The sequence below is a fragment of the Nyctereutes procyonoides genome, unplaced genomic scaffold (assembly GCF_905146905.1).
Source record: "Nyctereutes procyonoides isolate TBG_1078 unplaced genomic scaffold, NYPRO_anot_genome, whole genome shotgun sequence".
Taxonomy (NCBI): domain Eukaryota; kingdom Metazoa; phylum Chordata; class Mammalia; order Carnivora; family Canidae; genus Nyctereutes; species Nyctereutes procyonoides.
This window is the reverse complement of record NW_026575037.1, coordinates 9,318,895-9,345,241: the sequence shown is the minus strand read 5'-3', so window position 1 is coordinate 9,345,241 and position 26,347 is coordinate 9,318,895. Positions and strand designations below refer to the sequence as shown.

Below are 26,347 nucleotides of genomic sequence, written 5' to 3'. Positions count from 1 at the left end.
CCATGACAGTGTTCCCTGCTAAAATGCTTGGCAGTTTACCTTATAGCGTCACATCTTTGCAAGGATTTTTGTCCTCACGAAGTGACCTGCTGTGAAGGGTCTCAAATCTAGCATTTCTGTGATGACAGTCCATGCCATTGTTTAATTGCTGATTCTCACCTTGTCTTTTACATCTGTGTTTATGTTTTTCAGGAAAAAAGTGCCAGTTCAAATGTAAGACTTAAAACTAATAAAGAGATTCCAGGATTAGTTCATCAGCCCAGAGCAAAGTAAGTTCTGGTCCCGATTTTCCTTATGTTGTTTTTAAAGCTAATAATGTTTTCAGAGTGAGCTCAGTTTTGCCTCCTAGATAACCAAGACTTAATGTAAAGCTTCAGTGAATTGAGACAGTGTGGTTTGGTCTAACGGAACAGAATAGAGAGTCCCAAAACAGATCCATAATAAGTGACAGAACTGACATTTCAAATCAGTTAGAAGAAAATAAAGGGGAATATCTTTATGACTATGGAGTAGGAAAGAATTTTGAACAAGTCACAAAAGATGCAGATCTTAAGAAAAATGATTGGTATGACTGCATTAAAATTAAGAACTTCCATTTATCAAAATTTACTGTAGGAGAGTCAAAGGAAGGGGTGGAATATATTTACAGTGCATATAATTGACAGTAGTTGGGTTTCCAGAATGGATAAAGCAATTCTATAAAATCAAAAAGTACAGAACAGATTGCTCATAGAAAAAGAGGCTAAAGATGTGAACAACTACTTCATTAAAGAAAAAACTTGAATAGCTAATGTGTAGGAAAAATACCGTTTCGTACCACAAGATTGGCAAAAATAGAGAAGTCTGACAGTACAAATGGTTGACCAGGGTGTGTTCAGCCCAGTGGAAATGTGAACCAGTACAATCACTTTGGAAAACAATTTGTATTTTCTACTGAAATCATACCTGGACATACCTTGCCCAGCAGCAACTCCCCACTCAGGTGTGTACCCTAGAAAAACCCTTGTGCATATGTGCCAGTGGACATAGTTGACATGTCCTTAGCAGCACTATCTATGTGAGCTCCTAAAGCTCTGAAGCAAAACCTGAATGTCCTTCCAAATTATAATGGATGGCAAAAAATGTGGCATATTCTTATGATAGGAATCCTACATATCAGTGAAAATGTGTATGTGCTGCCAAAGCAAGCACAATATCAGTGAAAATGAATGACCTATAGCTCCACATATCAAGATGGAGGACTGTCATGAATGTTAAGGTTGTGCAGTAAGGGAAGTAAGTGGTAGTCCCTGTCTGCATATAGTTTCATTTATATAAAGTTTGAAAACAGGCAGAACATAATGTTACATATGTATGTGATGTGTTACATATGTATGCAGTGTTACATATGTATGTGATAAAGCAATAAAGACAAGCGAGGAAAGGAAAACGCATTTAACTTAGAATGGTTCTTGGGATCCCTGGGTGGCGCAGCGGTTTGGCGCCTGCCTTTGGCCCAGGGCGCGATCCTGGAGACCCGGGATCGAATCCCATATCGGGCTCCCGGTGCATGGAGCCTGCTTCTCCCTCTGCCTCTGCCTCTCTCTCGCTCTCTCTGTGTGTGACTATCATAAATAAATAAATTAAAAAAAAAAAAAAAAAACTTAGAATGGTTCTTTCTCACCGGATGGAAGACAATGGGACCATGGGTTCTATTTCTTAACCTGAGTGGTGATTACATGGGTGTTCCTTTTGTTGTTATTATTTAAAACTGTACAAATAACACTGTATGTTTTCTATGTGTTATGCATTGCACAATTAAAATGTTAAAGAGAATAATGAGTATTTTTCTAGATTGTTCTAGAATGGAATCTACATTGGCAGTAAAACGCACTTGGTGTCACTTTGAAGCTATCTCCCCTTTCCTTCAAAGAGGCTCTATTTTCCCAAGGCTACAAATCTCTTTTGTGGTGGTCCACCTAAATAAGAACAAATTCCCTGAGGATGCTGATCCCACTAGTACCTCTGACATAAACATGCCCACCCCCAAAATAAACCTACTATGTATATGTAATAGTAGTTCCATAAATCCAAGTCATAAGCAGAAGTTGTGTTATGTATGGTTCTTCCCGGGAAACAGAGACAAAAATAACCTAGTTCAAACTAATCACCTCACCCTGGCTCAGTGTCTGTGGTAGTGCTGTAGGTGGTTAGGATTCTTCAGGTTGGTGAAAGAGCTCAGGGATTTAAATTTTTTTACTTTCAAAGAAAACTGGACATTTTATTTATTTTTTAAAAGATTTTATTTATTTATTCATGAGAGACACAGAGAGAGAGAGAGAGAGGCAGAGACGCAGAGACACAGGCAGAGGGAGAAGCAGGCTCCATGCAGGGAGCCCGATGTGGGACTTGATCCTGGGACTCTGGGATCACACCCTGAGCCAAAGGCAGATACTCAACCACTAAGCCACCCAAGCATCCCGAAAACTGGACATTTAAAATCCACTTCTCATTTACATTGTCAGTGGAATGTTAAAACCAATTTTTACACCCTTAGGTACACTTTATGCCATAATCACAACCTCCCCTGTCCACTTCCCGGGTAATCACTTTTATCTACACTCTGAAAGCTTCAGAGAAGTTGATTAAATTGGCTCTTGTGTTCACATTAAAATTAGGAAGAAAATCCTCTGGTTGTGTGTGTGTGTATTAAACTATGAGTCAAAACCCTGGGTTACCAGAATTCAACTACGAAATCTTCCTAGAAAGCCATGAGTACTTTTCCTCCTTTCTGACACAGAGGAGCAAGGAAACTGTTATTTATTCTGCAGTGTATAAAATAAGATAATGAGTTTCTTTTCCCCAGTAGTGGAAGGACAATCCCATACCTGGTAACAGGAGATGTATTAATAATAAAGTTAGGTAGGTAATAAAAGGCTGATAGTCTTCACACCTTCCTTTGATAAAAACATACAAAATCCATTCTAACTGACTGTAATCTGAGGCCAGTGTCCTAATGTCATTGGGCTTCAGTTTTCTCAGAGAAAAATAGAGGAGAAAAAAAATCCTCTTTCATGGGGCTGGGAATTAAATGAAATAATGTATGCCCAGGACCTATCCCAGCGTCTGATGCTTGATAAGAACACCTTAACAGTTAGAAACAGCCCAAATGCTCTTTAACAGGAAATTGGGTAAATGAACCACACTGCCTTCACACTGTTAAAACAAATACACTGTACCAACATACAAGGCTGCCTAGACCTGAGCAATATAACTAGAAGAGTAGGTCCTGAAAGATTACATAGAGCATGATGCACTCTTTGTAATGTTAAAAACAACGAAATAAATTCTCTGCATTATAAAGTATGTATATGGTAATGCTTTATAAAGGGGGGGGTTGGGCATGTGGGTTCCCTTGAGTTGGGGGAAGCACACAGATGGGTGGGAAGTAAGTTAGATTTAGGTTGTTGTCAGGGTCCTGGCTTTTGTTTTTTGTTTTCGTTTTGCAGGTGCTTATTATTCTATTTTAAATATATATATTTGGCTAAATAAAAGTAAGCCATGCATTAACTGCCAGCAAGGGTGTGTCATTATGTGAGGATTAGGATTAAGCCACTTCCCCAAGGTCCAACTGAGCAATGGTGATGATGATTATTGAAAGAAATAACTGTATTCAAGCCAAGATTTGCCAGGAACTCCCTGAGTGATTGCATTTCATTTTTGCAGTTGAAGTATTAAGGAGTCAGGACCTTGCCTTCTGGTACTTTGATAGCTTAGGTTTTTATTAGCTGGAAAATTTTTTTTAAGTCACTAAAAAGGAAAGCCATATACCTTGCAGCTCTTAAGCTCATTTTGCCCACCTTTTTCATTCCTTTGATTACTTGTCATTAAGACTCCATACTGTTGTCATCCCTCATCTCATGAAGCTGAGAAGTCACAGTCAGAAGAGCTGTGGATGACTCAGGATTAACTCACAAGAGCTCTGCTAGCGCCAGCTGGGGGCACAGGAAGTACTCTAGGGGAGCCTTGTGTTTTCCGAAGCTGAGTTCATTAGAGAGAAATAGGAGTTACTGAGATTGTTAAGTTTTATTAGTTAAATCAAGTACCAGCATACAGGCTTTTATAAAAGATTTTTAGATCTAATTAATCTTAGCATCAAATATTCATACTTTATAAGCTGAATCATAAACAATTTAATTATCCATTTCTAATATCTTGAGAAAAGGTAGAAAGGCCAGTGTGCTTTTTTCTCCCTCACCACTCACAGTCACCAGGTTGTGCATCAGAAAAGGGTTTAAGAATGGACTTGTCACCTAAGAACTGTTTCTCACAGTGCAGTTTGTACTCTTGAAGGTAAAAACTAATATTAATGCCATTGTGTTTGTAGAGTTTCCACACGAGAAGAGAACGTTCAAGTTTATCTAGGCAGGAGTCCGTGAAACGGAGTAGTTTATTTACTTGCCCAGAGTAACAATGCTGCCTCTGTACCTGTTGAAAGGACTTCAGGGCTTGTCTATGAAAGGAATCCCCAGAACAGCAGAATAAACCTCTTTTTCGGGTTACACATACTGAAGATGTTAGGCAAGAAAGGCCTCATGCAAGCCATTTGCTCCATCTGGCAGTACCTGCCACACTTCCAGGGACAATGGAGCTTATCTGAAAGAGCTTTTTGGTGCATCAGGATTTGATAATAAATAAGTCACCCTTCTGTTAGACTTTTCTGGCTAACACAGTCCACATACTGTTTGTGTGAATCAGTCTGATGGAAGATACTTCTTGGTAGGTTTTGAAATGAGACAGAGGGAGGCAGAGGTGTTCTGATGATCTTACACAGAGAGAAAGCAGGCAGTATTTCTCTATCAGTGGGGTATGATGTAGAGATGCACCAATTGAAGGCCAGTTGCCTATGTTTGGTTAGAATTGTTTCTCAAAGGACACACATGGAAATTAAAATGGCAGAGTTTACTTCCCTAACCACTGTACCATCTGCCCCAGAGTTAGGCACTGTTTGGATTCAGATGGAGTTACCCTGTCCTGACTAATTAATTTTTGGTTAAGTGGCTTTTGTTCAGTTTGCTTTAATCAAGGAATGCATTTTTTAAGGGTTAGAAAGTATGTAGTTAAACTACACAAAACTGGAACATTAGGGTTTTTGTGCTTGCTTACTATATATGCATCTTGAGGTCCTCACCATTACTTTTGGCACTGGTCTTCTGATATGGACCACGGAGCTCTGCATTCTTTTTTTGAAATTAATTCATTTAAGTATTAATTACTTAATGTCTGTATACAACATGGGGTTTGAACTCATGACCTAGGATCAAGAATCGGACGCTTCTCTGACTGAGCCAGCCAAGTGCCCAGGCGCCCCTGAGCTCTCTTCTTGATCCCAGGGATGGCAGACACATTTGCAGAATCGCTTTTACTTAAGACTAATCTTGTTAAGTCTAGTATGCATGAGTACTAATCAAGCATCCCTGTTTTCATGCTGTGATAGTTCGATTAAGGAGTTAATGGAAGTTGGTAATAATCATAGAATATCAGTGCCAAAAGGGACCTCAGAGACCGGTGCCTGATGGTTTTATAGATAAAGAATCTGAGGCCTGCACCTCACCCATCCTAACAAACTGAACTGCCTCTGTGAGGAGTCAGGAACCACGTGAATTAAAATTGGGACCGCTTGGTCCCAGTTGATTAAATATTTATTGCCCTTTGGTTATATGCAAGGCAATTATGTTAAAAACTCTAACCCAGAAGTTTCCATGGTAAACATCAAATCCTAAACATGCCATTTTTATGAGATATCTTGGACTCTCTAGGGAAACTAATGCATATATGGTTATCTACATTAAGATACGTGTGTGCACACATGATCATGTGCATGGTTATCTATATTAAGATATATCTATATCTATATGTCTTCATGCCTTTCCTATTTGGGACCCAGAGCTGTCCAGCAACCTTATTTGCTAAGAGCTTGGCCAGGAACAGGGAGGATGCCCAGAACGTATCTGAGCAGCCACAGCAACTACCAGAACATGCCTGTTCCCTACTCACAGGAACCCCCATCCCCTGCACCCCTGCCCTCCCACCCACCCACCCCCACCACCCCCAGAGCCTGTTTGGGGCTCTAACCTAGACACAGTTGTGTCTAACCTTAGACACAACTCTAACAGACTTGGATGTGCTAAGTGTGAAGTAGAAGCAGCCTTCCTGGTGAAAAGGAACCAATACCTTCCTTGACAAGAAGACACATGAGAAAAAGTTCAAAGCAGACAGAGAACACAGTTAAGCCCACAGTTTAAGGCCCCATTGCTTAAGGAGAGCCAGCTCTGCCCACCTCAGAGGCTCCAGTGGGTGTCCCAACATTACAGAGGGGGATTGTGATTTGGGATCATGGGAGTGGCTGCTAGTAAGTGAAATCTACATAATGTTTATGATAGGTCCTCTATTAAAGTTTGAAGTTTTGCATCCGAAGTGGCTCAGATAAAAAAACATTTTGACACTTGAAGTAAAGCTGTGAGGAATCTGGGAAAACTTAGGCATTCAAAAGTGGCTTTTCTGCCCAGCCAGAGAAAGAGAGGAGATTGTTTTAATATAGTCTTATCATCCCAGATTCTGGCCTGCCTTTCTAACCTGCACCAAGAGAAGACCAGTTTCTGAAACAGGACATTAACCTCACAGGAAAAATTACATGTTATATGTGAGAGTTGATTGCTGGTGTCAGATAGTTTCTATTTTCCTTTTATATCAGAGCTGATGTCATGGTGCTCCCAATTTTAAATCTTGGTTTTACACACAAGGAAAAACCTTCGAGCTGCTGAAGGGTTTGGGTTCACTTGTGCCATTCTCTGTGGCCCCTAAAGGATGAGGCATAATGCTAAGGTCAGTTGGGCTGCTTCCACACCTAGACTCACAGGGGAGAAGTGATTCCAGAGCCTCCCCTCCTTCCATCCCCAGCCACGGCCACAACTGAGCACTTCTCGTAAGTGAAGACACGCTATGGGATGTGTCTCTTAGCCCAGAGTCCTGAACCTCCTTGGACCACCCACACCTGTTTGCTGTGTGGAAACCATTGTCATTAAGACTGTGTTGCCACAAGGCCCTTTTCTCCCCATGCCCTTCCCATCTGTGGTTCTTCTCTTCTCTCCTTACCTTCTTATGTTTTGTCCCCACCAACCATGTCGGTCTCACTAAGTATGCCATGAAGTAGTATTAGACAAGCAAACACACAGGGAAAAAAAAAAAACAAACAAACACACAGGGTAAGTGCTACTCAGGTATGCTTTTTGACTCACTTGTACATTCCAGTGGGATTTCACTTCCAAGGTGCATGGGCTGTCACCACTGCACAAAGTGTTCAGGGGCAATGTCAATTGTCTGCCTGTTTGCTGCCAGCTAGATACCATGCTAATGATGACCGTCTTTGTAAAATACACATTTCAACCTAATAACACGGGTATATCTTCTTTTTACAGTCCCGCACAGGCTTGAAATATGCCCTATATTGCTTGGCTATGCTTTTTTTTTAAAAAAAATCACAAATGTGTTTCTGAAGAAAAAATTTGGCACACCCCCTCCAGTAACATCTCTGTAAATAATGTGTACATCGAAAGGAAACTGTATACCTTAAATCATAGGAACTATAGACTATATAGACTATAATGATAGACTATAATGAAACACGTTTACAGGATTACTGTAATGGCATTTATCCTTAGTATGACTTAGACTACTGCAGTGAAAAAGTCAGCAATAAATAAATGTCTACCTGAAAGCTTAAGGACTCAGCGTTTTTCACTTGAGGGAGCTAGGTTTAAGAAAACATTGAAATATGCACTTAACTACTCTTTGTTTTTTAGCATGCACATCTCTGAAAGCCAACAAGAATTCTTCAGAATGCTGGATGAAAAGATTGAAAAGGTAAGAAGTAAAATAAGTTAACCACTTGTTTCAAGGGAAATATGCTAACTGCCTCATGAGTTAAGGTAATAATATTCTGATTTCTGTGTTACAAAGTTGTTCTTGTAAGGGGATGGGTAGAGACTTAAAATAAAACTCTCCCCTCATGCCAAGAAAAAAAAAAGTGACTATGAGAATGTTTGATGTATACTAGAGCATCCAAGATCCTAGGCTTCTTGATCATTAATTAATGTGTGTAGGGCCAAATAGAGACTAGTAAGAGCCTTTGCCTGAGACAGAACATTGCTCACTACACATTGTCTGCACCTCATGCCCTGCTCTCACTTCAGACTGGAAGCAAGAAGGTCATTAGTACCCGCCAAAACCTATGGCATGTTCAATATCCCTGACATTGCTCTGAGTTTTTTTACGAACATCGCATATATATTGCAGTCAGTACCTGCCTTGGGAAAATGGCTCTGAGATAGGTATAATCTGCATTTTACTGACGAGGAAACTAAGGCTCAGAATATGTGAATAACTTACCAAGGTTTGCAAGGCTAATAGTAGTCAGATTGGATTTGTAGCCTTCACCAGCCTGACCCCAAAAGCAGAGTCTCCCAAGTTGCTTCTCTAGAAGTTGTGTGGATTTTACATTGACAGGAAGATCTGTGTGCTAATTGAACCCATACTTATGATCCCAGAGTGCCATATGCTAATCAGCTGAATGAAGTATGGGGTATGGTAATAATTAAAGCCTTATGTACTTGCAGAATTTAAATTCATCACTGCAGGGGGGTGAACTTTAAATAGTAAAATTATAAATCTGAGTATTACCATTTGAAAACCTTATTCTGAAAAAGAGTGAAATTCTAAATTCAGAAAGTAGCATAACTATGGTTAAGGCATCATGAGCCAGTTTTGCCTTTGAAGTTTTTTTCATTTTCATTTTTATTTATTTTTTACTTTTTGTGGCTCTTTTATCTCAGCCTTCCTTCATGAATTCCTAAGTTAGGACATATATCACTCAATGGGAAATAATGAAGGGTTAAAATCATCAGTATTTCAGCAGCAGACCCCATTCTGAAGTGGACCTCCTTAAGGAATAGTTGTATAATCTTCTAAAGCACTATTAAAAGACCAGCTTATGTTGCCAATGTGAAAGGTAGAGATGGATGATGAATTAGAATGGAACTTTAACCTGTAGCATTACTTGGCTATGCATAAATACTCCTTTGCATGTAATTTATCTTATTTTATTTTATTTTTAGAGTGGGGGCCAAGGGGCAGAGACAATCTCTTCACCCAGCGTGGAACCAAATGCTGGGTTTGATCTCACAACCCCGAGATCATGACCTGAGCCAAAATCAAGAGTCAGACGCTTAACCAACTGAGCCACCCAGGCTCCCCACCCCCCTTTTTTTTAGTGAAACCCTGGCTTATCTAGTATTTTTTAGATTGAAAACTTCATCCAGGAATAACTACCAAGTTTCCCGTATCAGTTCAAAAGCTGTTCAATTTGCCAGTAACATTTGTTTTAGTAAAGAGAAGCATGAGAATAAATATTTTGTTCCCACTGTAATGGTGAAGACCTTTTCTTTCTCAGTTTGTTTGGATTTTTTTTTTCCTCCACTAGCTCTGTGGCAATAAAAAGATCTTCTTAGTAGTCAGAGTTAGTCTGTAAAAATTGAAACCTGAGTAGTAAGTTCCTTTTTAAACAAAAGTTACAAACCCTGACAAGGCATTTAAGATGATCTAATCCCTTTCTGGTGTGTTTCCATAACTGAAATTCTACCTCCTTTTACTCAAAACTGGAATTCATTGTTCCCATCTGAAATACAATTTCCCTTTTTCCTTTTGCATCCAGGGTATAGAGTATGATGTGTCTAACACAACAAAAGCAAGGTTTATAACTTGATCATTTGTTGGATGGAACATTCCCTGGACAAAGAAGCATTTGTAGATTCAACATAAACAGTCTTCTCACTATGGAATACATTTATATTAAAAGAAGAGCTGTTATGTAACCTGTGACATGCACCCAGTTACAGATTTCCAAGGCAGTTTTCTATCCGGTCTGAAATGGCTTTCCTGTTTCTTCCCTCTTATCTATAAAGTTCATCTTTCTGAACATTGTGAAAATGCTGTCTCATGGGTTATTTAACCATTGAGCCTCCAATATTAAAACATTTCTTCTTAATATAATGCATTTGACTAAATATCATCTTCACCCTATTTTGTATAACCAAAATTGGAGGTTGGGTTCTTATAAATTATCTTCCTGACTTTCCACCATTCCTAAATATTTCTTTGGTCCAAGCTAGTATGAGGAACAACTATAAATGCAACTCAGATCTATTCTTTAGGTTTTATAGGGTTGATTTAAAAAGAACAAAAAACAAGGGCACCAGGCTCGCACAGTTGGTTAAGTGTCCAACTCTTGGTTTCATCTCAGGTTGTGATCTCAGGGTTGTGAGATCGAGCCCTGTGCTGGGCTCCACCCTGAGCTTCAGACTCTCCCTCTGCCCTTCCCTGCCATGTGTACATGCGTACTCGCTCGCTCTATCTCTTTCAAATAAATAAATAAATCTTTAAAAAATAAAAATAAAAAATAAAACAAAACACCTCAGACCTTCATGCTGAAAATTGGAGTCATTCTAAGAGGGCTTGAGTTTTGAGATTACTATCTCTCAGAAATGTCCAGGATTTCCTTTTTCTTCCTTCAGTTGATAAGAAGCAAAATTGACCGAATGTGTGGAGATTTAAACCTGCCCTTCCTTGACTCTTCCTTTATAGTTAGTGAATGTGTGTGTACGACATGGTTTCAATTTACCCTTCAACTCTCTACACCAAAAAGAAATCTATTCTCTCTCAGGATAGATGTAAAAGTATTGTTAGTGTAAAGAAACTAGGACTATCAGATGGCCTACTATTTACAGTAAAGCTGAGGTGAGCTCTAGCTCACAGATGATCATGGTGCCCGAGTGCAGTGTACCTTTACACCATAGCCGGACCAGCATTTTCTAAGAAGGTTATGGTCTCAAAGAAAAGCAAGTAGCAAAAATGCCTTTGAAAAGCTTATTTACTGGGGGCACTTGGGTGACTCAGCTAAGCGTCTACCTTCAGCTCAGGTTGTGATCCCAAGGTCCTGGGATCAAGCCCCACACTGGGCTCCCTACTTATTGGGGAATCTGCTTCTCCCTCTCCCTCTGCCTGTTCTCTCTTGTTCTCTCTCTCTCTCTTTCTCTCTCTCTCTCTCTTTGTCAAATAAATAAAATCAAAAAAAAAAAAAAGAAAGAAAGAAGAAAGAAAGAAAGAAAGAAAGAAAGAAAGAAAGAGCTTACTTAACACTTACTGAGTACCAGATCGTTACTCAGGATAGAAAATAGATGGTAAATTTGGGATACAAAATATGTAGGTAACAGTCCCTTGCCTTGAGTAGCTTAATTTTAAAAGTGGGTTTCTTTTATAATGTAATTGTTTTACTGACTGGAGTCTTTCGTCCATCACTGCTTTTTCCCCACACCCCCCTGCCCTCCCGTCATCCCTGTGAGCCAGGTCCTCTGGTATAGAACACAGGTGTCTATCAGATCAGGTGTTGAAACTTGAGGTCCACTAACCAGACAGGACAGCTTCTTGAACCCTTGGTACCATTTCAGCTGCACTGGCATGTAGAAGGCCGGGACACCGAGTTACATCTGAGCACTTTTGTCAGGAGAGCAGTGAGAATTCCAAAGAGGCTTATAGCCTCTGTTTGATTTTTACTGCATTTCTTTTTTGGAGAGGAAAAGTCCTGTAAAACAACAGGAGCATCTCATTTATTTTTACTCATTATTTTTTACTCCAGTATCCAACCGTGTTCTGTCGGAATCTAGTCGTTTTGCCTGACAATTCACAGACTCCTGAACTTTAAGCAAAGTGGTGACATTTGTCTAATTTTGCAACTTTAAGAAAATGTCAGTTTATTGCTGAACAAAGTAATGATTTTGAATTCTAGCTTTTCACTGTAGTTAGAGGAAAAAGACAAGATCTAGATTATTAAAAGTCGGCCTTATGGAGGAGAATCTGAATATAATACAGATCATATCAGATTTTAAGATAGGCTTTCTTCTGTACATTTGAGTCTACATGTTAGAAGCAAAAAAAGTAAGTACAAAAAAAAAAAAAGTAAGTACACTTTTTAAGTATCTGCAATAATAGTATCTTCTCCAGGCAAAAATAAGGATGTATACTTTGCTTTACGAGGATTTAAGAACAGTTGATGACCAAGGAGTCTTTTACCCTCTCAAAGATAGTTCTTAATATTAAATAAAGACTGTCTCAGTACAGTGCCATTTGCATCTGATTAGTTTTTCTCAAGCAAGACTTTGTAAGCTTTGTTAGGCTGTGAGCATCATATAGACAACATTTTTTTAAGTAAATGTCTGGGTTTGATAATTCCCTGGAGCCTGTCCCTGAGCCCCACGCCAAGAACCTGTGGATTTTTTTATGATGCATCTCATTGATGTGCTTCCCTCAGATCCAGGCCCATCTGTACCCATGAACCTTACTAGCAATGATCGATACAGATCTCTGGTTTTAAAGACTAGGAAACTCCACACAAATCCATTGTCCTTCTTTTCTTACCTTCCTTCTTCTCAAAAGTAGCTGATAAGGGATCCCTGGGTGGCGCAGCGGTTTAGCGCCTGCCTTTGGCCCAGGGCACGATCCTGGAGACTCGGGATCGAATCCCACGTCGGGCTCCCGGTGCATGAGCCTGCTTCTCCCTCTGCCTATGTCTCTGCCTCTCTCTCTCTCTCTCTCTCTCTCTCTCTCTCTCTCTGACTATCATAAATAAATAAAAATTAAAAAAAAAAAGTAGCTGATAATACTTCACCCCCTGAGGATGAGTGACCAGCATACCTACTATATCATCTGGCTTAAGCCTGTGTGATCTTGAGACTCTGCCACTGTTGGCTGGAATTATTCATTGTAATATTTGGGGGCAATGTCTGAGAAAGAGCAGCTCTGGATTTAAAATCCGCTGATTTTAAAGGACGTTTGTTCATCTGTAGACCTGCACATCTATTTTTTTAAAAATCATTTACACTTAGAAAATGTTTGCATTCCTCAAGTGGCCTGATTGCCTTGGCCCCAGAACCAACATAGCTGGTGAGAAACAGCATGTCTGCATTTATAAATTTATTTCAAGGGCTCTTCCTTTTAATATATTCTATAGTTCAGTCCAAACCATATCTTGAATTGATGTGTTGGAGATTAAAAGCCATTTGCTCTTCACCTGGTGAAGAGAGTAGCATGTAATTTACCAACCATGATATTTGGTTCTAAGTATAAACTATCCCTGTAGGGGACTCTGTAACTTCAGGCTTGCTATAGAATCAGATACAGTGTTGGGCAGATGCAACTGATGATAGGTTTTACTGTCTGGTGGTGTGTGTAAGGCCTCTTGGTGCCCACTAGTGAGGAGAAACATGGAACTGTTGTATCAAATCCTAAGGAATGTTACGCAACCTGCCCAGCATGTATGGAGGAAATGATAGGGTGTCCTCCCTTCTTGCATTTCACTTTTAGTAACAGCCAAAGCCCTCAACAGCCCTCAACACTGGCAGAAAGAGAGGCTCTTGCTGGCATGTGTATTTTGGAAGTGGGCTGGGCTGCCAGTATCATTAAACAACCTCTTGTTCCACGGTAAGCATAGTATGGCCTCGCCTTTGCTAATAACCAGACCTTCCTTGTGTCCTCTTTCCCTCCATCCCCCTGCCTTGCCTTCTCTCTCTCCTATGTGTACCTTCCTTTCCTCATTCACCAGCCAAATCAGAGCTGTAATTAGAAGGGTAAGGATATGACTCAATCCTGTTTTGTTTTTCTCCCTACTGAACTGTCATGATGATAACATTGGTACAGGAACCACTGGCAAAGTGTTTGCACACTCTGGGCTATGATCCGAAGGTAGCTGATAGCAATAGATGGTGAGGCCAAGGACAGTAAAGCAGGCAACAAGCCTGAAAGAAATGCAACACACTCCGTCTCTGCTCACTTTTTTTTTTTTTTTTTTTTTTCTGGAGGGCTTGGTTTTCAAAGAATTCTTCAGGTGCTGTCAGCCAGGCTCCTTAGGAAGCAGCAGAGAAGAGTTCAGATTCCAGAACCATGTGGTACATGACTGCAAATAAGAACCACGCCATTTTTTATTAGTGAAGTGTGGCTGATGGTGCCCTGAACTCAGTAGCAGTGTGGGACACGGTCAGTGAATAGTGTCACTGTGCTGTGGGTGCAGTAATTAGGCAAGGGAGAGCAGCCCAAGGTGCCACCCAGAGCAGAGAGACAGTAATGTCGATGTGTATCATTCCTTTGACTTGTTCTCATTCAGTTCCTCCTTCCTGTCCTCTTCCTGGGCTCTTTCCCTTCCTCTGTATGCCTTTTCTACTCTTTGCATTTGGTAGCCAAGGGCATTGTCTTAGCCCTCTGAGCTAAGATTTGTCTTTGGACATCATTTGTCTTTCTTTCCCCAGAACCGGGCACAGGGCCTGGGACAGAACAGATGCTTAGCAAACCTGCCGAATAAGGGAATGGTACCAACAAGGGGGGCGGGGGGCTAGCAGAAGTGAAAACATACAAAGGAGAGAAATGTCCTGTAGTAGAGGGCTCAGCAAGATAGGAGGTGCTCTTAATAAAGAACAGCACAGCATGTTCAGTGCCAGGATCTCCATTGAGAGAAGTCAAGGAAAGAGGCAGCACAGAGAAACACAAGAGCCTGTTCTTCCAACCTGGGCCAGATCTGAGACCCAGCTCCTATCATAGCTGAGACCCCAGGCTAATTGTTTATTTATTAACCTTCTGATCCTCTGGTTCCTCACTGAAATTTTTGCATCATAATGCCAACTTGTCTGGGAAATTAAAGAGAATTCACCAGACTCTAGTGGAGAAGTTGATATGTTGGATAGGCTTGCAGTTGTTTGTATGCAGATGATCAGGCCACTTGTAGATGTTGGGAGGAGGTGGGTTTTGAGGGAGCTGAAACTGAAACTGAAAATGCAGAACTTAACAGCCTGAATTTTGTTTGAGCAAAAGGGCCTTCCTGCAGTACAGATGTCTCCTTATATATAGAGTATTAAGAGAGGATTCTTTTCCAATGTGCACTGACCCGCCTCCCTCCTGTGTGGTATAAACGTGTTAAGGAATTAGATTCATGTGAACATTTTCAGAGCCATTAAACAACCTTGCACTAGCTTTTGAGCAGTGATTACAGAATGAGTCCGTGAGTCAGTGGCCTGGATTCCTATATATATTTTTTGTTTGGAGGGTTCATTCTTTTTTTTTTTTTTTTTTTTTTTTTTTTGAGCTCTTATAAGTTCTTTAAGACCTGCTTTTACAAAAAGCAAGACAAAAAGGAAAGAGGATCTCCCCAGAAATCATTAAAATGATAAAACTGACTCCCTTTGATTCATTTAATGAGCATAACTGAGATGTATTCTCTGGACCCAGAAATCAGCTAGGGGTGCATAATTTAAAAGTTGGGTTCTTGCCTTTAGGGAATTTCTAATCTAGAAGCATAAAATTTGAGAGGACCTTAAGAGAACATCTTAGCCGATTGCCCCCAACTCTTTAAAATTCCCACTAAGTGGACCCTCTATAGCAAAGAATGGTACATGCCCATTTATATCATTTGGGAAGGAATTACAAAGCATATTATGTTCTATACATTTCCTGAAGGTTTTATCCTTAGATGATTGCTATTAATGAATACTTATTCCTCTCTTTGAAGTTCTGTTGAGTGGAGACATATACCGTTTCATTCCTAGAAAAAGCATTCTTGGAGCAGACAATTCTAGATTGCCCTCACTTAATCCCACTTTCCTAAATAGACTCAAAAGAGGAGTACCAAAATTCTTTAAACTCCTATTCCCAAAACTGGTTGTTGGAGGTTTGTAGATATTTATCCATATCCTGCCTCCCTTCTGCGTTCTTACACTGAAAATTGACACAAGGAGCCAGGTGACTGTCATGGGTCAGTGTCTCCCTTGTTGAAGAAGCCTCATAATTCCCAAATGCAGAGCTTCTAGTAGACTACTTTGGAATATATTTGCAACCCTTAAAACATCGAAAGGATCTGTAGCCAGGATATATAAAGAAGGACTCTTAATACAAACCAATAAAAGCCATCAAAGCCATCAATTAAACTTCTGGGTCTGTATCCTTGAAATTCTTCTACATCTGTACAATAGACTTCACTGCAGAATTCTGTGCTCAATAGTAAAAAGAAAGCACGAATGCACTGGAAGCAGCCTAAGTGTCTGCCTCTAGAGGAATGAGTAGATTGAACTGTAGGGATCTATAGTGCAATATTATACAGCAGTTAAAAGAAATGAATCAGGTATATATATATATATATATATATATATATATATATATATATATATATATAAATGGACTGTTTAGATCTGAATCCATATTATTAAGTGAATAGAGGAATATGCAGAGTGGTAAAAGTATGATACCATGCCAGTTAAAGAATGTCAAAATGCCATGTTGTTTAGAGATGGACATTCAACAAGTATTTATGAAGTACCAGCTGTATACCATTTACTGACACACACATGCACACACACATATGTATGCCATATTTTTACATATTTAAACATTCATATACACATAAAGCATAGTTTATTTGATATAGTAAGAATACGATATGGATGTTAGAGTATCAAAATGAGCTGGAAGGCCACATACTAAACCCAATGCCATTGTTGTGCCTGGGGGCGGGGAGGGGAATGGGACTGGGATGGCAGTTTCATTAGGGAGGGAGGCAGCTAGAAGCAAACGTTACAAAATATTACTGCTTCTTATGTCCAAGTGATAGAAATACAGTGTTTGTTACATCCTTTCTGCTCTTCTGTATCCTTTAAATTTCTCAAAATTAACAGAAGTCTGTGAAAACAGGACTGTGTTTATGACAAAATGTCTAGTGGGAAAAAGCAGATGACGTAGTGGTCTTGAGTCTTACTCACACCTTCCGCTTCCATACTGCACTCCAGTGTGTGCAATTTGGTAGAAGAAGACCAACGAGCACAAATATCTGAGAAATGCTCTAAGTCACCTGAAACAGTCCTGTTTCAGATTTCATTTGAATCGCTGTTCCCAAGGATTCTGATAGTCCTGAGCAGAAATGCAGTTGGCTTCTGTTAATTATTATTCTCATTGGCCAGTTGGCCAAGTACGTGACAATCCAGTTTTTTGTTTGTTTGTTTCTAAGTCTTTATTTTTGTTCATTCATGAGAATACACAGGGAGGAGAGAGAGAGAGAGGCAGACACAGTCAGAGGGAGAAGCAGGCTCCATGCAGGGAGCTTGATGTGGGACTTGATTCTGGGTCTCCAGGATCACGCCCTGGGCTGAAGGTGGCACTAAACCACTGAGCCACCCAGGCTACCCGACAATCCAGTTTTAATCAGAGTTTCCCATTAAGCTGAATATTCCCCACCAATCCAGTCAGTTCTGCTTGCCCCAGCCTGTCATGTGTCCTCTGGACGTCCCTCAGTTGTCATCCTTCAAAGTGCTCATTCCCAAGAAATAGGTTCATCAGGCCAGTAGGATCCTCAAGATCCACAAAGAAGTCCTATGGACCCGCACTTTCCCTTCTTTTTTTGGGGTGCAACTTGGTCACCTTAGCCATGTCCTGGATGAGGAGGGAAGCCACACGGACATGTTCTTTGCATTTCCAGGTCCAGGACATCCACTCCTCATTGCCCTGCCCTCTGGGCCTTCTCCCCCCTCATACCTGGCTAATTCACTCTGCTCTGCCTTTTACAGGCAGGGACTTCACATCAGGAGTTGTGGTCCTCTTCCTGGCCAGATAGATGGCATGTGCTTTCTTTTCTGAAAGCAAAGAAAAAGGGAAGGGATGGTGAGCACTGATCCAGCAAACAAGGTTGCTCTTCTCTGTGGGGAAGAAGAAAGGGAACCACTTGTCACACTGTCCCCTCTAGTCTGCTAGCCGTGAGCAGTAAGAGGGGCAAACCCAACATCCTCCACTCTGTCCACATATGATTGGCTGGGTCCGTCACCATGCATAAGGCCTTGAGGGTGGGATGGGGCTGGTGATGAGGAGGGTTCCCTAACCCAGCAGGAGAGCTAATTCCCATCTGACTCCTTCTGACTGTTCTCAGTTAAAAACTGTATGGAAGAGAAGTGGGTACTTAGCCTCCCCAAGTCTCCAACCATGTTCAATGTACATTCTAGAGTATAAGCAACTAGTTCGGAACAAAGAACTCTAAAGAGTTTATCTGGAAAACACATCTTTGTCAAGAGACATATGGATTGAAATCTTGAACTTGTTAAAGCCATTGTCCTGAAGGAAGTGAACTCTAGAGAAGCCATGAGGTTTCATGTCCTAGAGGAAGTGAACCCTAGAGGAGACCCATGAAGCTTCATGTCTAGAGGAAGTGAATCCTAAGAGAGACCCATGAGGCTTCATGTCCTAGAGGAAATGAACCCTAGAGGGAATCCATGAGGCTCAGTCTCCCAACTAGCCACCTACTAGGTGGTCCTGGCCCGGGAGTAAGGGAGTGGTAATCTTAACTCTTCCACCTGAGAATAGATTAAAACATCCCTTTTGAATTAAGTCCACCAAATAGCCTGGAAATCTTCCACAAAGAATTCCACAAAAATTTATGTTATATCTATTTATCATTAGAAGGAATCAGTTACAACAGGGAAAAAATTTTAAAGGTAACATTAAGTGAAGAAACAAAAAGAAATGTGTCATGTGTAAAAATGACATATATATGGACAGAGATATATAGACAGAGATTTAAGTGAAACTTGGAAACTCTCCAATTTATTAGGTAGACTGTAGGAAAATTTTTTATTTTGGTTTTGATTGATGGTTTTCTTGTTTGTAAAATAAGAACAATTTTATAAAATGACATTTTAGAAAGGAATTCTGACCCCATCTTGAGAGAAGTGTCTCTCAAGATGGAAATTATCTCTGTTGCTTGAGCTTCTAGGAAGAGGGCCAAACCCTTGACAATGTTATTAGCCTCAGAACCCACTGATGGTGATTCTGTTCTCTGGAACAGGGAACAAGGGTGGGCAAACTATAGTCAATGAACCAGGTCTAGCTCACCAAACAAAAATGTTTCTTACATGTACCAATGGTTGAGGAAAACAAAAAGCAGAATGTATTTTCTGACGTGAAAAATTACATGAAATTCTAATTTTAGTGTCCACAAATAAAGTTTTATTGGAATACAGCCATGCTCACTCTTCTTTTATCTGTGGCTGCTTTCATGCTTACAACAGCAGAGCTAAGTTGCAACAGAGACCATATGGAATGTGAAGCCTTAAATATTTACTACTTGGCCTTTCACAGAGAGAGACAGTTGCCAGCTCCTGTCCTAGGACATCATCCATTCAATATGGCCTAGAGATATGAACCTCCCACCTTTATCCTCATTCCTACTCACCTCTTTTGGGGGAAGGGGCATCAGTGAAGTCATCTGAGTGCCAACATCAGATAAAGCTTGAGAACAATGTGCCTTGAAGCTTGTAAAATTTCCTTCTTTTTGTTTGTAGAATGAGGATTTGGGTATAATAAACACTTCATGGGGGTTTTAAAACCATTTAGTTAATACTTGCTCTCTCTCGGAAATGAAAAGCTCAGTGTACTGGGACTATTGTCACTGCCACTGTTATCATGGTGATCATTCCTGTGTATGGTCAAAGAAACCCGCAGAAGCTGCCACGCTCCTACTGCTCTTTACAAACGAGACCTTTTTCCCAACTGAAATAATAACGTGAGTCTAATTAGAATAAAGCTCATTAGAAACAGAGATGGCCATTAATGCCTTGACTGATTTTTCTAATGAAGTAAGCCAGAGGAGGAGACTTTAACAGCGCAGCTAATTATTTTTTGCTTTTCTTTGGCATTTCCTCAAAACTGTGGTTAGAAATTGTTGTTGGACTGTTAGCGAAAATGCTACTAGAACACTGATGAAGAGGCCCTGCCACTTCCAGCCTTGAGGAAGGGGTGGAGGGCACCTGCTTCTGGCCCACCGCCCCACAGGGGGTGGATGAAACAGCAGCCCGCCTCCTGCCTCCTCCACATCATGGGTGTTCTGGATTCTAGTTCATCATTCACAGATGCTCAAGCTGTGGCATGCAGCTCTCCTGCCCCTGGATTCCTGGTTCAGGGACAAAGCTTAAATGTCCCATGGAAACTTGGATCTGAGATTGCCTCTGGATGGTGATGCATGGAGGAAAACGTTGGGGAGACAAAAGGTGTTAGTTGAGCAAGGAGATGGGCCATTAAATTTCTACACCAAAATACAGTCGCAGCAGTTGTGTTTCATTCATCAGGGTGTTTTTTGGCACCTGAAAGCCACAATGCAGGATAGAAGCCTGTCAACGAAGCAGAACTAATTCATGAAACTGAGATTCAGGATGGCTACAATTAGGAAGAGAGAGGAGGAAGAGAATCCTACAAAGGAAGCAGGCAAAAAGTAGGAGAATCACAGTAATGCACAGGCCAGACACTAACCGTGGTTCCTGGTGTCATCATCCAGAAAAGTAAGGGAGAGGAGAATGAATACTTCAGCTGTTCAGTCAGTCAGCAAACAGAAGCCTGCTTTCAGACAGAAATCAGCCTCATCAAAACAAACTCTTAGGGACACCTGGGTGGCTCAGTGTCTGCTTAGTGGTTGAGCATCTGCCTTGCTCAGGTCATGATCCCAGAGTCCTTGGTTCAAGTCTCACATCGGGCTCCCTACAGGGAGCCTGCTTCTCCCTCTGTCTGTGTCTCTGCCTCTGTGTGTGTGTGTGTCTGTGTGTCTGTGTCTCATGAATAAATAAATAAAATCTTAAAAAAAAAAAAGAAAGACTTCTGGCTGCATATTATGAGAACCAGGCTGGGAATGCAAACTGGCACAGCCACTGTGGAAACAGTATGGAGGTTCCTCCAAAAATTAAAAGTAGAACTATTGTGTGATCTAATAATCACACTACTAATATTTACTCAAAGAATAAGAAAACGCTAATTTGAAAAGATACATATACCCCTATGTTTATTGTAGCATTGTTTACAATAGCCAAGATATGGAAGCAACCCTAATGTCCATGGACAGATGAATGGATTCAGATATGGTTGGTGTGTATAACACGGTGGAATATTACTCAGCCATAAAAAAGAATGGAATCTTGCCATTTGCAACAACATGGATGGATCTAAAGAGTATGAGGCCAAGCAAAATAAGTCAGAGAAAGACAGATACCATATGATTTCACTCATATGTGGAATTTAAGAAACAAAACAAATGAACAAAGGAAAAAAGAGAGACAAACCAAAAACAGACTGTTAACTATAGAGAACAAACAGATGGTCACCAGCAGGGAGGTGAGTGGGGGGGATGGGTGAAATAGGTAAAGGCAGTTAAGAGTACACTTTTCATGATGAGCACTGAGTAATGCTAAATCACTGTATTGTACACCTGAAAGCAATCAAACACTGTACATTAACTATATTGGAATTTTTTAAAATTTAAAGGGACAGCTGGTATTCTATTACACCTGAGTTGGACTGACACTTTATAATTTAGCTGTCCAGATGCACATTTTTTTAATCAAAATATAAAATTAAATTTGCTTTGTCCAAAAAAAAAAGAGAGCGAGAACCAGACATGATTCCTTATGTGGTTTACGTATTTATATAAATAAGAATGATGAGTAGTGGACAGTGGGATTCTCATGTCACCTTTTGTTCTCTTTCCTTATACTCCTGCTACCCTCTGCTAGATTCCAGGCTGTTCTCGGAACCAGGCTGTGCCCCCGTCTCTGCTGAAACTTGTGTTCAAACTTATTCTTTATCATCTGTGTTGTGGAAGAGCAGTGTTTTTCTAGTGCAATCCACAAAATGTTGACAACTTAATTCACTTATGAAAGTCCCTTGGCACACTTCCCAAAAACATCATGTAACAGCCTCCATCCCTACACACACAAACACACACATACAGCAGCAGCAGCACCTCCCTCCAGACGCCTGAGTATTCATAACCATTGTGACGTGGGCCACACAAGGATTCCATTAAATACCAAAAAAGACAAGGATGGATAAGGGACACATCCTACTGCCTAGAGCAAGGGCGGCAAGCATTTTGGCTAAAATCCCTATAAAGCATGGTGGTGCGATGGAAGGGGAGAGACTCATTCTTCCTGAGCAGGTGGGGGAAATGTCACTTGAAGATACGATGCTGGAACAACATTGTAAAGACTGAGTGGCCGGGTGGGACCAGCTGGGGAAGGGGGGCTGCGAGAAAGGAACGATATGGGTGAGAATGCAGTGGTGCACAAGCAGGAGCTGCCTGTTGGGGACACAGTGGGCAGCTAGTCCTGTCGTTTTGTCTCTATGGTCGCATGGTCGCAGAGTGTGCATGGACCATACCTTAGTAACCAGTTTTTTCTTTGGGATATTTAATTGAGGTTTTCTTCACATCTAGTAAAAAGGCTGCAAGGAATATATTTGTACATATACTTCTGAGAACTTTATGAAGATATAATTTACATGGCCTAAAATTTACTCATTTTATGTGCATGGTATGATAATTTTTAGTAAATTTACCAAGCAATGCAGCCATCATGGCTCTCCAGTTTTAGGACATTTCCATCACCTCAAGAAGGGTTCCTGCTTTTGGTCGATCCCTGTTCCTACCGCCAGCCCCAGAGAAGCGACACATATCATTTTTAAAAAGATGTATTTGGAGGTTTGTCTTTGATATTGATTTCAGTGCTTCCTATAATAAAGGGTATGAACATTTTTATGACTCATAGTACATATTATCACCAAGTGACCTTTCAAAACCACCATATCATTTGATGCTACCACCAGAGTGATAGAAGAGCTACATTTCATTATGTACGCTCAAGAATCAGGTGTCGCTATTTTTCAGTAATATCTAATTATTTGATTTGTAATTTTTGATTGCTGAAGCAGACCATTTTTCTGCTTATGTATTCCCTGGTTTTACATCATTCTGAATGAGTTCCCAGTTTGTACCCTTCCCTTTTACTGAGATCTTCTTACTGTCCATCTTTTCTTGGTATGAGCTTCTCCTATCACTTATTTACACATTGTATGCTACAGGTATTTTTCACATTTGCCTTTTGTTAGATTTTATTGTTTTTTTAACCTGCAAAACTTCATTTTCACATGATGTGTGTGTCTCTCTTTTTATTTTCTTGTGTTCTTTTTCTGTCCCTTTGTATAAGTTATTTCTCTTTCCCTGAGAGCTATTTCCCTCTCCAGAACTTTGACAGAAGTTCTGTTGTATTATTGTTAAGATTTAGCACATCCATTCTCTTGGAATCTGTCATTCCTGGTGATTCCTTTTTGTCAGATACTTAATGCTTTCCTCTCTTAGGCTGTATATTTGGGATATCTTATTCTATGCAGGTGATGTTTTTGAGGAGCCCATTTTATTTTATTTTTAAAGATTTTATTTATTAATTTGAGAGACAGTACATATGAGAACATGAGCAGCGGGAGGGGCAGAGGGAGAAGCAGACTCCCTGCTGAGCAGGGAGCCTGATGTAGGGCTTCATCCAGGGACCTTGGGATCATGACCAGAACTGAAGACAGACATTTAACTGATTGAGCCACCCAGATGCCCTGATGAGTCCATTTTAATAAGATGATGGTGAAAGTGAGATCCTTGCAAGGGAGGGAGACCTAGATGGAGCCGTGTTGTTTGCAGATGAGGGACCAAGGGGTGCTGTTGGTCTGCTAAAAATGATCCTCTGGTTCCATAGATTAAGCCATTCTTTGGGAATTGCAAAGAGGCAGAGTTTGGGATCAGCTGTTGAACAGTATCATGGGCAGCTGGGAAAACTATCTGACATGTTCCAGCCTAAAAGAGAAGGCTCCCTGTCTGGACTATGGTAAACAGAGGCCCATCCTACATTAGATGCAATGTAATCTAATGGGGTTGGAGAGGGAAACCTCTAGGCCCCCTTTCAACTCTGAAACTTTGCAACCATAGACATTTTTCATCCTTTCATTCATTCAGCAAATATTCACTGAGCATCTCACATGTGGCCAACATTAATATTAAGTCCTGGAGATGCAGTGCATAAAACAGTCACTGCCCACTTGATGCCTCTATTCAAGAAAGTAAGCAGTTAATAGAGAAAGGAATTACTATATTAATATCAAGAAATTATAAGTAATATAAATAAATATGATGCGGAGTAAGGGAGGTGCTATTGTGTATGAGGTGTTCAGGGAAGACAGGGAGGTGGCGTTCCAGCAGAGATCCAGAAAATGAGAAGTGATGTGTGTAGGGAGGGCTGAAGGCAGGGGGAGCCAGTCAGGACGGAGGAAGAGGGACAAGCACGCAAGTGCCTGGCTTGTTTGAGGACCTGAGTGTAACTGACTCATTCAGCTGTGGGCCCAATTTCTCACCTAGACAGTTTATTCACTGCTGCATCTGTTGCTGTTATTTTTCAATATCGTCATTAGAGCTCCAATTTATTAATTACCTCCCATGTGCCAAGCTTTGCTAAACACCTTATGTGTATTACTTCTAATTCAGCAACACTGCATGGTAAGTCCTACTGTCCCCATTTTAGAGATGGAGAAATGGAGACTCCCTGCATCCTCTCTGTAACATCTGTATAGTTGTGATCTACCCCACTGGCAAAATACTCAGTTCACAGCTGAGGATTATGTGCTTGATGTTATTCAGTTATTAGGCCGAATGCACACAGGTCTACAGAAATGTACTGGAGTCTTCCAAGATAAAATCATACCCGCACCTGGACAGCCAGCCCTCGATTATTTGTCTAGTTAAACTTTTTTATTTTTTTTAAGATATTATTCACTCATGAGAGACACACAGAGAGAGGCAGAGACATAGGCAGAGAGAGAAGCAGACTCCCTGCAGGGAGCCTGATGCAGGACTCGATCCCTGGACCCCAGGATCACCACCTGAGCCAAAGGCAAATGCTCAACCACTGAGCTCCCCAGGTGCCCCATCTAGTTAAAGAGAAAAGCACTGTAGGTACTTCGGAGGAACAATTCTCTTGTTCGAAGTCAGTCTTTGAGCTGCTTGTCTTTGAACTGCAGAATTTAAAATTTAGGATAATGGTCTTTCCTCTGTTCCTTATTATCCCTAATTCTTAGCCTGGACATTTCAGCAAACAAAGAATCCTCACCACCCTAGAACCTCAGAAATGTCTGTTCTGAGTTGACATAAACTGAAGTTTCCAAGGAGGTAACACAGACAGCTGACGAGAACACAGAAACCTATACAGAGTAGGGCGGTGGTGGGGAGAACCTCCGTAGGCAGGAGCTCCTCGAGATGTCGGAGTCCACACCAAGAAGCCCCTGTGGTTCTTCAAACAACCCTCCCTGGGACTTTCTAGCCTTCCAGCTTGGGGGCTGGGGGTCTCCTAGGGATCTTGTTCCCCATAGCTTTCAGTGAGTCCTTTGCACAAAGTGGAATTGTGTCTCCCGGTCCTACTTCTGCCTGCAGGAGGCATCTCTACAGACATACCCTTTGTAGCTCTGATGGGGCAGGGCTGCTGCCTCGATTAGGAGAATGGCCGTGTTCCTCTCAAACCCAGCTCCCTCCCACCTCTGTCTTCTGACAGCTGAAGGTTTTCAGGTTCTCTTTTTGGCACAGTTGGTTATACATGTAAATGAGACATGCAGTGATGTTGTGGAAGGCCTGCCCGCGTGTAGGTGGGGTTCCTGTGACGCTTCTCAGGTTCCCCCTGCTTAGAACAGGGCCGGCCCTCTGGGAGCTCTTACTCTCCATTGCTTGGATTTCCAGGTTTTCCATCCATGAGATATTTGGTTCTCAGAGCTACTGGCAGGTGATAATAACCAACACGGAACAGATGTGAATTTGAATTTAGTTGTCAGCTCACTGCATTTGTAACCAGAGGCGGAGGAAGAGCCCTGTGGTCTTGGGTCCCTGTGAGGTTTCCCTCTAGGTAACAGGGCGCCAGTCCCCCTGGCAGGATTGGTGTCAACAGTCAAGGAAATAACATCTACAACACAACTGATACCATCTTCCTCCTCCTCTTCATGGCGATTATCATTTCTGAGAAGCAAATGCTCGGGAAATGATGATTGCATTCTTGGGTTTGCACAGGCAGCTGATAGAGATTTGTCCCTCCAAAAGGGGTGCTCCCTTGTGCTAACAGTAAGCAGGGAGGCTCTGAAATGCTCTGTCTGCTGTGTGAACCCCATAACTCTTTTACGGAATTGGAGACACTGCTTTGGCCGTGAGTACAGCAGTTCACGTACTTGTGTAGCTGCCTGTGTGTCACCACATGCGGGTTCTTTCTTGTGGGTAAAGTGCCATCTGAACACCACACTGGCTGGCTGAGCCTTTGATTTGCAGCCTCATTTAGACAGAAGGGAAGAGCCTTAGGTGTCTGCCACAGAAGTTTTATCCAAGCTCACAGGGTTCCTG

The 26,347-nt window shown here is 41.2% G+C and overlaps 1 protein-coding gene across 2 annotated transcripts in view; it reads left to right on the top strand.

Annotated features, from left to right (window-relative positions):
• Positions 1-26,347, top strand: part of CUNH1orf21 (chromosome unknown C1orf21 homolog) — a 219,730-nt gene that overhangs the window by 190,306 nt on the left and 3,077 nt on the right. For both annotated transcript variants that reach the window (XM_055319476.1, XM_055319477.1), the window contains 2 exons: positions 193-269; positions 7,842-7,902. In XM_055319476.1, coding sequence (XP_055175451.1) covers positions 193-269; positions 7,842-7,902 — 138 coding nt within the window. The remainder of the gene's footprint in view (positions 1-192; positions 270-7,841; positions 7,903-26,347) is intronic.